At 54.0% G+C, this 15,312-nt stretch overlaps 1 protein-coding gene across 1 annotated transcript in view; it reads right to left on the reverse strand.

The window, feature by feature from the left end:
• The window catches only part of Dagla (diacylglycerol lipase alpha), a 56,716-nt gene that overhangs the window by 6,706 nt on the left and 34,698 nt on the right, over positions 1–15,312 (reverse strand). Inside the window, exons 4-16 of the mRNA XM_051193930.1 lie at positions 14,594–14,695; positions 14,045–14,183; positions 10,911–10,998; positions 9,000–9,134; positions 8,370–8,447; positions 6,559–6,683; positions 3,326–3,479; positions 2,772–2,855; positions 2,598–2,675; positions 2,109–2,189; positions 1,220–1,362; positions 779–847; positions 401–473 (exon numbers count right to left, since the gene is read on the reverse strand). Of these exons, the coding sequence (XP_051049887.1) occupies positions 401–473; positions 779–847; positions 1,220–1,362; positions 2,109–2,189; positions 2,598–2,675; positions 2,772–2,855; positions 3,326–3,479; positions 6,559–6,683; positions 8,370–8,447; positions 9,000–9,134; positions 10,911–10,998; positions 14,045–14,183; positions 14,594–14,695 (1,349 nt within the window). The remainder of the gene's footprint in view (positions 1–400; positions 474–778; positions 848–1,219; positions 1,363–2,108; positions 2,190–2,597; positions 2,676–2,771; positions 2,856–3,325; positions 3,480–6,558; positions 6,684–8,369; positions 8,448–8,999; positions 9,135–10,910; positions 10,999–14,044; positions 14,184–14,593; positions 14,696–15,312) is intronic.

The raw sequence follows: 15,312 nt of genomic DNA on the forward strand, positions 1-15,312 counted from the left end.
CCAGGATCTTCCACAACCTGGTATGTGTTAGAATAAGCTGGCTCTCTCCCAGCTCCAGCAGAATAGTAGAAGAAGCTGGGCACAAACCCTCCAAGGGGCAGCAGGCCTTTCTCTGCCTGCTCCCAGTGCCCCTCAGGGATTGCCTTTCTCATGTTGGGCAGCTGTCTGCAGGAGGAACACCTGAGGTCCAGTTCTGACACCGTGCCAGCTTACTGTGTGAGCAAAGTCCCTTCCACACTGGGCCTCAGTCTCCTCACAATGGCAAGGATTGGACAGGCTGAGCTTGGACCCCGAGTGTCCGGAACACAGCTGTGGCCTCTTGCACTTTGTCCCCGGGATCAGTGGGGAAAAACAGGAGGGACAGACTTCCCAGTGGTCAGGGAGCTGGTGGGGGGCTCACTTTGGGCTTGGTACTTCGCTGCAGAACATCCAGAAGCTGTCGGCGGAAACCTTCCAGCTGGGAAAGGCCAATCCTGTGGAAGGGGATGAGCCATCAGCCTGGCCCGATCAGGGGCTGGGAGAGGGGCAGGAGAGGGGCACCTGGTCCCCAGGAACAAGAAGACAAGTCCAGCTGGGTCATGATGTGGAGGCAAGCCAGGTCAGAGAGGCCACTCAGGAAGGTATGCTACCTATACTCTCTGCCCTCCCCACAGTGCCACCAAGAGTAGGAAGGGACACTAGAGTCCTTAGGAAAGGGTGAGGGGGGTTGAATGAGATTCAGGCAATGCAGAGAGGGTGAGGCCTTGCTAGGGGACCACAGCAAGAGGTAGGGACTTACCTGGGAACAAGGTCTTTGCCCAGAACCACAGCAGTAACAAACTCTTTGGAGTACTCCATGGCATCCTCGCTGCAAGAGAAGTTAAGGTAAGAGGCTCAGACCCAGAGCAGGACCTAAGAAGGAGCAGTCCCATTCTGTACCTGGGATCGAGACTTTCCATGGAGCTTATAGTGCCAGGCGGGGTTTCAGTTTCTGCCCCTCCTGCCTGTGTTTTACCACAGGATTGTGTGTGTGTGTGTGTGTGTGTGTGTGTGTGTGTGTTCACTTGGCATGTTACAAAGTCCTCATCCTACCTCCCAAGCCTTGTCCTGTGATATCCCAAATGTCCAGGCGAGCTGCCCATCCAGCAACTGGCTCCCAGTCCCAGCTTATCCCAAGTAAGCCCTAGGCTTTCAGGTGTCCTAGTTGCTCTGGTTAGCTCTAAGGCCTCAAGCTTCTTACCTCAGCAGGCCTCCTGGCGGGGAGTAGGCGAAGCACTTGAGGGTCGGGTACTGAGGTCGCAGGAGGAAGGAGAGGATGGCAGCTGTGCCAGCGCCTAAGGAGTGGCCTACCACAATCAGGCCATAGTGTTTGGTTCCACGGCCCTGGGGACCAAGAGATGCCTGAGAGCCCTGCCTCAGTTTCCCAGGTGACACTGGGAGGATGAGGGTTCTTCTCAGAGTCCAGGTGCATGCTGTTCTGCATGGATGGATGTTAGGCCTAAGGGAGAGCCAAGCTAGGTCCTCATAGGGCAAAGGCTTGGTGAGACTCTTTTCACACATACATTCCTACTCACCCTCTAAAGCCTTGCTCAGAAATTGCCTCTTTGAGGAAGCCCTCCCTGGTTTTCCAGAAACAGCCCCCTCCCTCCTAGGCATTGCACTTGCCCTTGGACTACTCTGGTGATTAGTTATAACTGTTTAGTTAGCTCAATCCCTCCACCCTGACCACTACCCTAGAGTCTGTGAGGCCTGGGAATAAATGGGTGCTGGCAGCATCCTGAGGAGCGACCCATGCAGGGAGCAGTAGTGGCTGGGCTGACTCAGGCTGCCACCCAGCTGAGCTGCAGCCTTCTTCCTGCTTGATGGTTGCTTTTTTCAATGGGTTCTTTAAAATTTCCTACAAGTGGTCCTGACTTTGAGGCTGGCAGAGTACACATTTGGTAACTGTGGTACAGGCTACTAAGAAAGGACACTTTGAGAAGAGGGGGCCTGGGAGGTGGGGTGGGGCAGGATGGAGCCAGCTAGAAGGAGTTGGGGATGAGGGAGGGAGGGCCAGGAGCTACTGTCTGGGGAGGGGGTGCCCATCATTCACCCTTCCTCTCCAGGATGGAATGGCAGGGAAAACTCACCAGGTCTCGCCCAAAGGCCTGGGACAGGACCATCTCCTGCTCCAGTTTCTTCTTGATGTACTCAGCCGAGAGCACCATGCCCTGGGTGGGAGGAACAGAGCAGGGCTGGTGGGTGGTCTCAGGACCAGATAGCTAGTGATCTCAGCCAGTGCCCCCCTCCAGCCCTCAAAACACAGGCTGTGGGGACTTGTGGGTATTTCTTAGCTTCCATTTTGAATTGCATTTTCCAAGTGAGAAACTGGAGGTTCAGAGGGAGATCTGCCTAACAGAATCAGGGACAACATCTCCCCAGCTGTCTGTCCTGGAACTTCTTGGACAACCCCTGAATCCCCAGGCTCCCAAGCCCCCAGGCCTCAGGCTGGGCAGGCAGACAAGACCACAGCCTTCTGACTGATCTCTGGGAGGGAAGATTCCTCCAACTGCAGGCATGGGAGTACTGTCTGGGGTTGGGGCAAAGGTGAGGGGACCTCAGGGTGTTGAGGCAGATACCTTGTGGCCCAACCAGGTGCCTCGGTGTCCCTCCACAGGGAGGCGCTCAGCATCTCCAGTCAGGTCAGTCAGGGCATCCTTGGGAGAAAGAAGTAAGGCACATAAGGATAGCTGAGGAGGACAGGCAAGGACCACTAGTACTTGGGCCTGTGGGGGAAGCCATCGGTAGCTTACCTTGGGGGACAGGGTTCCCCTGATACTGATCACCACTTTCTTCTTGTCATGGTCCACAGCTACATAGAAGGGTGTTTCATAGACCTAGGAGTACCAGCTCATGAGCCTAAGTGACCCCAGAATGAGGCCAGGCTTGGGAAAATGTCAATGAAATTCCTCAGTCACCAGAGTCCCTAACACCTGCCAAATCCAGAGTTCCTGGGGTTTCTGAAGAGTCTTTGTCCCTGGCCCCCCCCACTCTGCTCTGCCTCAGGCAGCCCCTGTGCTCATCTAAACGGCTCACCGCCTCTCCCCAGTACCTCCTGTTTCTTCCATTTCAGGGTGAGCCTGGAGGTCCTAATAGTGAATGGGATTGGCACCCATATCCCCACCTAGCTTCAGTCAGTGTGGGTCTGGGTCACCAAAATGGAGGAGGCCATCGCTGGACTATATACAGCTGGCTGGGAACTACTGCTGGCTCCATTGGCCTGAGGAATTGATTTGGTGGCCTGGGTCCCCAGTGGCCTCCAAAAACTCCAGCCCCAGCTCTTCCTGTCCCCAGCCTGGCCTCTCACCGCATCATGACAGGAGGTGTAGACGATGTCTACTGCAGTCATGTTCTCATCCAGGAAGTGACGGCGGATGGCAATTGCATTGCAACCACAACAGTTGTCTTCCTCAATGGTGACACCAGGGGCGAATCGGGGTCGAGCAGGGCAAAGACAGCACCTGGGGTGGGATGGCAGAGTGCTCAGGGCTGGTCAGCACCAGTGGGGTGGCTTTCTCCATCCCTCTTCCCTGGAAGCAGCTCCAGGCAGGGCTTCAGCTTCATACTGTCTCTGTCTCCTGACTCAACCTTGCTAAGCCCCAGTGACCTCTAAGGGGTCAAACCCTGGACCAGTTCATCACATAGTCTCCAGGCAGCACCTGACTCATGAATCCTTCCCCACTTGGCTGGAGACCTCATCACTCTTCTTTCCTCCCAGACTGAGCTCCCTCTCCAGTTTGCCCCCCATTTCCAAGGTCCTGGATCTAGCCTGGGCCTCTCTTCCCTCTAGCAGCCTACTTTGTGTGTTTGCCATCAGCTCACATGGACTCCAGCAGACCGCCCCCAAGGCACCTTATTGGACACAGCGTCCCCCCCTTAGCTGTACTGCCAGCCCTCCAGGTCCTCAGCCTACTCCTGACTGTCACACTAGTCCTCTCAGTCACTCCACACGAACCTACATTGCTTTCACACTTAAAACCAAGCCCACCCACTGTCCCTTTCCATGAGACCGACTGCCCACCCCTTGCCCACCCCTTGCCCCTGCACTACCAGCTAGGTAGCACAGGGACCTTTTGAAGACTCATCAAGACACTTATCACATTTCCTCTTAGGGCCCTATAGGGATGCCCTCGCTTTCAGCATAAAGGTCTGAGTCCTTTCGAGGCTCTGCCGCATCTGGCCTTGTCTGACTCCCTGACTCTCCCCTCTCATCTATACCCACGCTTGCCTTTCCTTCCTCTGCCTCAGCTCCCTCACCAGATTCTGTGCACCTTATCCTCCTATCCCCTTTAGTCTCCATCCAAATGCAACCCTACAGTGAGGTCAGCCACAGCTACCTCTCTAACAGGGCCAGTCCTGACATGACCCCTGGTCCAGCACTCAGTCCTTCCAAAGCACCCATGTGCTCTGACCTGCCTTTGAGTCCCTCATCTGTGTACTGTCCTGGCAGGAGCTACATAGGGAAGGGGCTGCTCTGTGCTAGTCACAGATGTTTTTCCTAGCACCAAGCCTACTGAGCATACAGGAGGCTTCGCTTCCCAGGGTAGATGAGCCATCCTGAACTGGTCACTCAGCTAGGGGTAGGGGTGGGGGACGGGTTGAGGAGAAATGCATTTGCTTCTCAGGCCACCAGAGGGAGCCAGCACCCAACAGATTGGGTGCCAGGAGCTGGGAGAAGTGTGACAGGGCTGCCAGCAGCTGTCTTGAATTGACATTCAGTGTGAGGTGTTTGTCTTCTCAGAGCAGCACCTGTGGGACTGTGACTTCCCAAGAGGGAGAGGCCTCATCGAGAAACCCTAGCGTCAAGTTGAGACCAGGAAATGCCTGAGCCTGGGAAAGGGGCTGCCCCATACACAGGACACACATCCCAGAGCTGAGCTTGGAGAAGCCACCCTACCACTAGGCCAAGTGGTGGCAGGCTTGGCCCAGGGTCTGAGCTTCATCCTTCGAGCCTTCAGGAAGCTCCCCTCTTTCCTCAGCTGAGCAGGAGGCTCTAATGAGGTAGAGGAGAGTCAGAACTTGGGTTCAAATCCTTCCTGGTGTCACTTCCTGATTCTGTAGCCATGGTCCAGCTAAGCCTCAGCTTCCTTCCTGTCACAGCCATCACTTGACTGACACTTCGAAAGCTACTAGACCCTGGCTTGTCCCTTGTGTCACCCCTCTTGTCCTGCTCCACCCGCCACACATAATAGGCCCTTGTAAAGTGGTGATGTCTCTCCTGCTGGGGCAGACAACCTCAGTGCAGGATCTGAGAGCTAGCGGAAATGACAGCAGTAGGCAGGCAGCAGAGGCTAAGAGCCGTGCCCAGCCATCTCTCTCCCCAATTAGCCCCCCCCCCCCGCTTTGGGCCTTCCTCTCCACCTTACCCTAAGCCCATTCTTCCAAGAGGGGAACCTGACTGTGCCCTACCGAGGCTCACACAGGTGCTTATATTCTCACTGTTCCCAGAGCACTCTGAGCCCCGCCGCCTGTGGCTCCCTGATTCTGAACTGTCCTATGGGCTGATAGCACCTGCTAGAACCAGGGCAACAGGCTCCTGAGGTGAAGCAGGTTCACCTGCTGGGTGGGTGGCCTTGGGCTCCTGGCCCTGCTCATCGTGAGAATCTCTCTCTCCAGGATGTGTCCCAGGAGTGCAGGGGAAATGACAGTCATGTATATTTAGCAGAGATAGGAGGAGCATGTGGTGACCTGGTCTTCTCTGATCAGCTGCTGGGGGTGGTGAGAACAAGGTCCCAAGAGCCACCAGCTTTCTGAAGGCAGAGGCACCGCAGAGCAGATGTGGATGCTGTTGTCTGTCCCCCAGGACAGGCCATGGAGGACAGAGGTACTGTCCTGTCAGGTCAGCCTTTCTGGGACAGGGGCCTGGGGAACTGTCCTGCTTCTGCCTGTCATGGACTGAGGGTGGAGATACCACAGAAGGACAAGTGCTTTCCAAAGCCCTTCTCTGGCCCCCTTAGAAGAAGCACAGAGACCTGCCCCTGGGTGGGGCTGAGGGCGGAGCCAATTACAGGTCATATTTAGGGCCAGGTCTGTCTCTGCTCCGAGCCTGGTAAAGCCTCTCAGAGCCTTCTTAGTGCATTTCTAGAGACCTCCATGGAGTGGACCTTTCCCAAGGAAGTTCTTTCTTCTAGCAAGGCAGAGCACAGGAGGAGCCAAGAGAAGGGGATGACTGTAGGGGGCAGAGGAAGGCCCAGAGAGGAGGGGAAAACCAGCAGTGTAGACACTGCAGTAGTGCATCTCAAAAATGGACGTATCAACATCCCACTTCACAGATGCAGAAAGTAAGGCCCACAGAAGTGCACTGATTTGCCCGCAGCTGCAACCTGAAAGTCTGCATTCAAACAGACCTGTGTAATTCTAGTCCAGGAAGGAAGCAGGAGAAAGGAAGTCGCCCAGTGGGAGAAAAGCTGCTTTGGTGGGGCCAGAGGAGGTGGGGCAGGACAGCAGTTTCCAGGCCCTAGGGTGAGGGGTACCAGCACATCATTGTGCCCCTTCCCTCCACCCTATGCTGATGTGGCTGGGGACCGACAGAGTACTCACGAGCAGGATCGAGCCAGCTGGCAGAGGCCACAGGTGGGCTTCCGCATCAGATACATGGGCCAGCCGTAGGCAGCCAGGGCGAAGAGCATGTAGTAGCAGACTTCTTTGTAGCGTAGCATCTCGTGCTGGAGGACAGGATGCAGAGGGTAGTAACTTCTGCCTCTCCTGCCTGCTACCTCAGCCACTATCAGTCCCTGAAGTGGGAGCCTGCCTACCTGCTCCAGTGAGGGGGGGCAGCTGCTGGGCCCCAGGGTGGAGGAGGGGCAGCCCCTTCAAACACTGATCACGTCTGCCCAATTATCTCCCTGTACCCAGGCCAGAATACACGTAAGACCTATCCTGTCACTACAGTCTTAGAATTCATGATTTGGGGAGAGAAAAATCACTCGGAGTACTGGCTTGTTTACCCAAGAAAGAAGGGAGTGTGGGATGTGAGAGGCAGTCTCCCTGCCTCTGCAATCAGGCCTTGGGGAACCCTGCCAAGCCCTGGGACCTGTGGCTGGGGGTGTCTTGCTATGGGCAAGATGAGCCATGCTGGGCATGAAAACATGTCACCAAATGTCTCTGGCTCTCCAGTTTGACTTATGGAGTCCCAGGTTCCTGAGGTTGGAGGAGGCTGTCTCCCTGAGATTGGGATCACGCTAGAGAAAGGCGCCACTTTGAAACCCAGGAGTCTGCCACCCAACAACTGCTCTTGATGCGGTGGTTGGTATCAGTGCTACAAGCTGTCCAGAGGCAGGATGGCAGTGTCCCAGGAAAGCCTGTCAGTCAGTCCCCAGCCCCTGGGCACCAGGACTGTGGCACTTAGAGGGAATTAGTCACCTTGTAAAAGTTAAGGAGGGTGATTAGTCATCTTGTGAAGTGAAACAGGTAGGCCTCAATCAGCACCCTCTGCCTGCTCTTCAGAACTCAGGAAGGAGCCAGTAGCTGCAGAGGCAATTACCCTGGGTGACAGGGCAGGGAGGGCGGGGCACTGGCAGCCTCTACACCTCCCCCCAGGGGGTGGTAAGAGCCAGCCAGGCAATGCCCTAGTGAGTGGCAGGCATCTGGCTAGGGGTACCTGCTGTATATGTATGTTGCTGGTGAAATAAAGTGACGTCTGATTGGGGGAGACAAGATGCCCAGCCAGGGCTTTTCTAAAGACAGATTCCCCAAGGGCTGAAACTTCTCCAGACCTCAGTGACTGGCACTGAGTATCTAGCACCTTGCTGGACTGGATTTAGGATGGGTCACTTCCTCCTACTCCAGCTCTGGGTGCAAGGTATGCCTAGGGCATTTTACATCTACGGCTTTAAGGAGGAGAGACTTGCTCCATATTGCAGAGAGAAGCTATGAAGCAGGGATGTACCTAAATCAGTTTGTTTCCCCTGGGTCAGGCTGAATGCTCCTGATACCAGCATGGTCCACGCTCGGCCATGCTGGCCTGGGCTAGGCCTTCACATCATGGGACCCACTTTCCCTTAACACACGAACTTTCTATTAAAGGTGCTTGAGGAAAGTCTCTACTGCTAAAAAGACTTGAAAATGGCAATGCCACCCCCCCAACTGCCTATCATGAGGGCAGCAACTCATTCCCATGAAGCACACTGTGCAATCTCTAGAAGCCAGGGTCAAATGTTTTGGAACCTGGCTAAGAGATTCAGGGTCCTGCTTGAGGAAACAGCATGATGTGAGGGCTCTTGTGGATCTGATCTGAGAGGAGACTCCTTGGACGGTTGGGCAAGAGTGGTGGGGTCGGCTCACACCATGTAGCTGTGGTGAAGTGGTCTAGAGAAGCACCGGGGGGGAGGAGGAAGAGATTTCTGACTCACCGAGTTCTTGAGGTCGAGGTACTTGGTGTTTCTGGTCACTGGCATCCCAGACAGGAAAGCCAAGATGTCGTTATTTGCCTGGAAAACAGGCGTGATAAGATGGACAGTGGTCCAGATGCAAAGATGAGAAGGGAGTCAGTTTCAGCCTGCTTCAGAGGTCTGAAGGAGCATGAAGCTTGCAGCTCTTCCAGTATCCAGCAGTTTTCCAAAATCATACTTCCATGTATTTTTAGTTTCTCCCATTCTACCCAGACCTTTAACCTCCAGGGGATGGTCCTGATCCACCTCAGAGGGAAAGGGATTTTGTGTGAGATGTATAGAGACCAGAACTGGTGTGCTGGAGGGGATAGGAAGGCAAGGCAAACTTCAGACAGAAGGCTGAAGCACTCGAGCTGGCTTTGGTCATCTAATCCTACTGATTAGGATGTCCTTGGAGGCTGGCCTCAGAAGCAGCCACATATGGTCCAGAGAACAAGCCACCCTATCAGGTATCAGTAGAATGGCTGGGTGAAGGTCTCAGCTAGGACAGTGGAGGGCAATGAGCAGTAAAACAGTGGCCTGGAGGCCCACTGGGAGAGAGGATGCCACAGGATCAGCAGCAGGGGCCACAGGAGAGCTAGGGGTGCTCACCTCATCCAGCACCGCATTGCGCTTGGCTCGCTGCCGCTGTCTAAGCAGCACCAGGCCAGCAATGATGTCGGAGGGCACGATGTCGAGGTCACGGAAAAATTCAGCAAAGAGGTAGGCAATTTCTGAGTAGGCATCCTGTCAAGCAAGGTCCAGGAAGGCAGGAGGTGGTGGCAAGGCAGCAGGAGGAAGGAGAGAGAGAGCATGAGTGAATCCCTGGGGCTGATTCATTAGGAACCCCATAATACTGGTCAGTTTGGCCCTCAGGCAATGACTGCATCAGGAACCCAGGACCCTGTTCCAGGTTCTGGGCCTTTACCATCTTAGCTGTCGATGGATGCTTCCTCCTCCTCCCAGACTTCTTCTCTCCACTGAAGTCCTACAGTTCCCACCACCCTTTGCTTACAAGTGTCAATCTGAGCCCCTACCTCTTCTCTTTCTCTAGATACCCAGAATCAAGGTCAAGGCAACTCTTTTCCAGCATGGAAGCCACACAAAGCACCTGGCTGTCCCTGCCCCAGCAGCTGTGGCCCTGGAAGTCCAGCTAAGAGCTCTGTAAGCCTCCCAGGTCTCAAGCTCTCCCTGCTCCTCAGGGGCTCAGCTCAGTGCCCTGTATTGCACTTGAGAAGAAGTATAATTTCATAGTCGGTGGTCTCTCCGGCTTTGAGCTGGCCCTAAGCCTTGGGTAGGAGTCAAAGGAAAGAGGCAAGCCCTGCTAGGTGTGGGTCCTGGGTCTCCCCTAACTTTTGCTGCCTTGAACCTGTCAGGAGAGGGTAGAGTGGAAACAAACTCATGGCAAGTGAATCTGTCTCACTGAGTCTCACCCTTGAGTAAGCCAATGGTGGTAAGCTCAAACCTCTAACAGAATCTGATACTGTTCGGCCCCAGCTGCCCAGCCTAAGGTGCCAGATTTGGACATACAGGCATTTATGTAAACACTACTTTTTTTTTTTTCAAAGACTGACATTTAAGTCTAGCTCTTTAGCAACAACATACACTGATGAAATCACTCTGATGGGATCTGCCCCTGGGCTGTCTGTGTCTAACAGGATCATGCTCTGGGTACATGTGACCTTTACACCAGCTTCTCACAACGGCCCTGACTCTGTTGTGCACAGGAGAAGACTATGCCCTTCACATGCCCAGGCGAGCCTTGTTTCCTTCTGCCAGGGCGCCATCTCTGCCCTGTATACCATACACCTGCAGCTACAATCTAGGGATCTCACAGGCATCCCTGGACATCCTGCGAGGTACTCACCACCTGCCAGGGAACATCGGGGCTTCCTTCCACTAGGTTACTCACTCTAATGTCCTTGGGGGGCACTACTAGGGAGAGGCCACTCCAGGTTTCCTGGGGACACCTGAGGTGGGCACTTTGCTGACTGCCCCAGGGAGGAGTGGTCTCTTGGCCTCTCCAGCTCTGCTACTATCTGTGGGATACTGAGCAAATCATTCCATCTCTCTGGATCTCAGCTGCATAATCTACAAAATGGGGGGGGGCTGGATGACCTCTAACCTCCCTATCCTACACTGAGGGGACTTGTCTTCCCACTCAGAGCTACCCTTAGCTGATGCTGCCTCCCTTCCGCTGAGCTAGCTCCTCAGAGTGTCAAAGATGAAGGCTGACTGTGTGTACTTAAGAGCATCCCAGATCTCCCAGATCTATCCACACTGCTGGCCATGTGTTACTTTTCTACTCCTAAACGAAACTGTTCCAAGGGTATCAAGTCAATCTTCACAACTTTCTGTTTCCTCAATAAAACAGGCGAATGGCTGCTTTACGGGGTAAGGCAGTCTATCAGTGAAAGGGCAGACTGTCACTGTGCCTCCTAGCAGCCCCACCCACCTAACATTACCAGAGGAGTGAAAGGCACTGCACGGATCTGAATGAGACAAGCAACCATGGGTACTTACTGACTGGGAATCCTTTGTCCGGGTGCAACAGAGGAACACTTTAAGACGTCGGGACCAGCTGGTGGCCTGACCCTCCTCTAACCGGTGCCTGAGAAGGTAGACAGTTGACGTGTGTGAAGTCAAGGACCAGAGCAGCTGGGCCAGATGTTATGGAGATAGGACAGTGTGTTCCCAGGGCACACGAAAGAGCTCCCCAGTGGACCTTGGCGGGGGTGGGGGTAGGCAGCAGGCTAGCTACAGCTGGGTGGCCAGTGACCCAGATCTCAGCCAGCCAAGGTTTTCTCTGGGGACTTGCTGGCCAGCCTGGTGAGTTGTTATGGGATGGTTCGTCCCTGACTTTTAATAGACTGGCCCATGGGCATGACCTGGGGACTTCAGAGCTGGGAATCCAAAGTAGGGGCTCCTCTGTAGCCAGGCATCTAAAGGCTTAAGTGAAGAGCAGTAGACATGTCAGCCAGTGTGGCCTTGCTCTCCTCTGCCTTTCCTAGCAAAGGACTTCAGAAACTCACGTACTGGGGGCTTAGAGGAAATCTGGGGGGTCGGAGGAGGCCCCGGCATTTCCCAGTTCCTCACAGCTGCTGTCTGGGTGGGGCACACACACTGCCTGCACCATTGCCTCCTGTCCATTCTCTTCTCCTCCCTCTTCAGCTCAGGTGGGGAGTCTGGGGGCTGAGGAGTCAGTGAGCAGAAGCAGAACAACAGGCTACTTTCCCGAAAAAACACCATCGTTCTGGGTACCCAGGAAGTCAGTGCGTTTTAAGCACAGAGATAACAGCCCTGGCATCTACTATGTAGATCTCCAAACTCTCCAAACTAAGTCAGCAGAGGCATACTGGGTTTTGAGCAGTGTGCTGATCCCCACCCCCCAAGCCTGTCACAGGATGGTTTGGGATAGGGAACAAGGTGGCACTCAGATGCATTCAAAGCACTTTACAGTCACCAGGAATGACAGGCTGGCTCTCTGTGAGCTTCTTGGCTCCTCTCTGCAGCCAGGACCGGTTCCCCATTCCTTTAACCCTGACTACATAGGTAGCTGACCAAAATGGAGGGGCCAGAGATGATGTAACAAGCCAGCTGTCTGGGGGACCAGCAGTCCCTGGAAATCGAAGCAGCCTTGTATCCCAAACCAATAACTCACCACCCTTGACAAAGACAGAGTGAATGAAGCTGGCCATGCTGGGTTCTTAGGGCATCACATTCATTTTGCTTTCTGATCCAAAGGGCTTTCAAATACAGGATGTGAAATTTCCTCCCCAGCCTCTAGCCAGATGGAAGTGCTCACTCCACTGAAGTACCTCTCATAAACGCCAGGGGGCAAATGATAATAGGGATGTGTGAGAAACGGACAGGTTTGGTCAAGTGCAGTCAGTCTACCAACCACACCAGGGAGACCACATGCCAAGTCCGGACAGAAAGTTCATGCACCCCAACAGCCCTCTTTTGGGAGACTCACTATGTGAAAGGAGGGCAGACATTCCTTCTACAAAAACCAAGGCCAAGCCTTCTGGAAAACAGCCGGGAATTAACACCCTCCCCCAGTCCCCACCAGATTTCACTGGAAAGAGAAAGGACCAAAAACTTAAACACACTCCCGGCTTTCAGAAACCAAAATAACTTAACCATGTGGCAGACGGGGTGTGTACATCCCTGCCCTTGGGAGTTGATAGCTTGAAAAATGTCCCTGTTAGAAAAACTGTTAGTTTTAGAGCCAGTGGAGGACACTCAGGCAGGGGGTCAGCTTGACAAAGTCAGTCTCCAGACAGGAGACCTGTAGAAACCTCAGCAGGTCATGGGCCTTCGAGCTATGGCCTCTGACAGGACCTGGAAACCACAGGGAGCTTCCTAATTAAAATGACAGCAAGCACCAGGCCCTGCTGTACAGGCTCCTACTGCCTGGAGCCCCAAAGGCAATCACCCAGAGTCAGGCAAGGGAAGGGAGTTTTCTCCAGAAACAGGTCGGGAGCGGCATGTGCTCAGAGAGGCAAAGTGGGACAGGAGGAGGTGGCCAGCTGCACTGGGAGGGAAAAATGGGTTCTCAAGCCCTGGCTCCAAGGCCTGACATTTTAGGCTGGGAGGTGGCCAGACCAGGCATGGGTGTGGTGCTAGAGGCAGTGACAAGTTGATGGGCTGATGTGGAAAGTCTGAGACATGAGGAGGGGTGGGGGACAGGCCTACTGGGCAGGGGTCTTGGCAGCCTGCTCCCCATGGCTTGGGGCAGTGACTCAGACACTCAGATCCCTCCTGTAGAAGGGGTCTCACAGCTGCTCTGGGATGGCAAAAGAACTAGCTAGATTAATCAATCATAAAGGGCTAAGTGTGGGCCTGCCTCATAGGAGAACCCTGGTTTTGGGGACTGCTGTACTGTGTGACTCATCCTGGGAATGTCCCTTGCTTTCACTAACGAGGTCCCTGTGGCCATGCTGGACACCCTCTCTCATTTTCTCTGCCATACCATTTCTTTTAAACACCAGGTGAAATCTCCTCCAGGAAGCCTTCTGTGATTAACCTCTAACAACCTCTGAGACCGAGGGGGAGCATCACCCGATTGTCAAGTAAGGGCTCCAAAGTCAGGCTGAGAGCTAGTCCTCAGCCTCACCACATAACCAGGCAATCCCTTGGTTTCTCCACCCCCGTTATAGGAAGGACTTGGGTTGTAACTCACTCTGAACAACGCTTCCATCATCTGCTGTTACCATAAAAAACTGATCCCTGACAGTCGCTTCCCATTAACTCAGCCCATAGTGTTAACCACTTGGAATATATTATCTCACTTAAATCTTACAATGACATCCTGAGCCAAGAACTGTTTTGGGGGGGGAGGGTACAGGATCTCATTGTGTAGCTCTGGCTGGCCTTGAACTCACTATGTAGAGTAGGATGGCCTTGACATGTTCCGAATGCCTTTGCCTCACTAGTACTGAGTGCTAGGATGAAAGGCAAGTACTGCTATGCTCATCTTAGTCTTACTTTTTCAACAAAGGAATTGAGGCAGTGAGAGAGAGAGGGTGAAGCTTTCATGAAGAGCGTGACTCACATGATGTTCACGTGTGATTTGGGAGGGGCCAGGACCCTCTTCCTGCCCACCAGTCTGCAAAGTTCACCAGGGCAACCACCCGCCTACCCAGTCAACTGACCGCAGGTTGTAAGTCCGCAGATTTCGCTGCCTCCTCTTGGTGGCTCTCAGCTTGACGAAGGTGCGGCCCGTGGGGTCAAAGACGCAGAGGACAGTGATGCAGACACTGAGGATCACCACCCAGTTGCAGACAACCATCCCTGTTGGCAGCCGCAATGAGAAGAAAAGAGCTGATGTTGGTTGTGTTCACCTTCCTGGGACATGAGCTTTGAACAAAGGGACACTATAGCCTCCGTGTCCCCAGCTGCTTCTAAGACCAAAGAGCAAGACTCAGAAGTCTTTGGTCTCCAAGGCCCACTCATGGCACAGGGCAGGCAGCTCAGTGGGCTTTTGAGAAGGTGCCGAGAAGCCCGAATGCTGCCTGGACAGTCCTGTCCCTGCTGCTGCTCACCCTGGTGAGGGCCCCAAGTGAGATGACAAAACACAGGCTGAAGGACGCATCCATGTTTGGGTGTCTCCCTACAGTGGTGCCTCGGCCCCATCCCCTGCAAGCTGGGTCCTGTTACATCCTAGGGCTGGCTTCAGCTGATGGGGCAGATGGGATGCATACCGAGGGTGACATTCTTAGCAGTGAGGTCATTGCAGGAGGTGTAGTACTGTGTGAGCCAGACGATGCCCACTATAGCGTAGATGAACTCGATCACCAAAATGGCTGCAAGAAGAGGTAAGGTCTGACTGAAGGCCATACTACCTGCCACCAGGGCAGGACCCAAGAGCCTAAGCCTGACTCTTGCTGCCAGACCTCTAACCATATCACAGCAGGGGTGCACAGAGCCCTAGCCAGGTCCCTTGCATTGTGCTCTCAAGTCCCCAGTACCTCCCTGGGACCCTGACTGGACAGGAGAACAAGGAGGCAGCACTCCCCAGCTTCTTGGGGATTTTAGAATCGCATGCATGAGCTCTGGAATCAGACTCTATATTTGGGAATGCCAACAACTTCATCACAGGACACTGAAGACTAGACTTCATGAAAGCTGTTGTTTCTCAGCAGACTTAGGAACTTGGTTTGGTGGGGTACAGGGATGAGAGAGGGGTCCCAGGAGCAAACCCATGGTGGTCCATGTACTCAGTATTCTAAACCCAGAGCCCCAGTGGGAGTGGGAAGGAAATACGACAGCCTGGCAGGACCAACAACATAGAATAGCTAAGAGCCTAGATTATGGAGCTAGACAGATGCATGGGTTCAAATCCCAGCTCTGACTCTTCCATCCTGACTTAGCTGTGTGACCTTGAAAGAGCTAATTAGTCTTCGTAGGCTTCAGTGTTCTC

Source organism: Phodopus roborovskii, unplaced genomic scaffold, assembly GCF_943737965.1.
Source record: "Phodopus roborovskii unplaced genomic scaffold, PHOROB, whole genome shotgun sequence".
Lineage (NCBI taxonomy): Eukaryota > Metazoa > Chordata > Mammalia > Rodentia > Cricetidae > Phodopus > Phodopus roborovskii.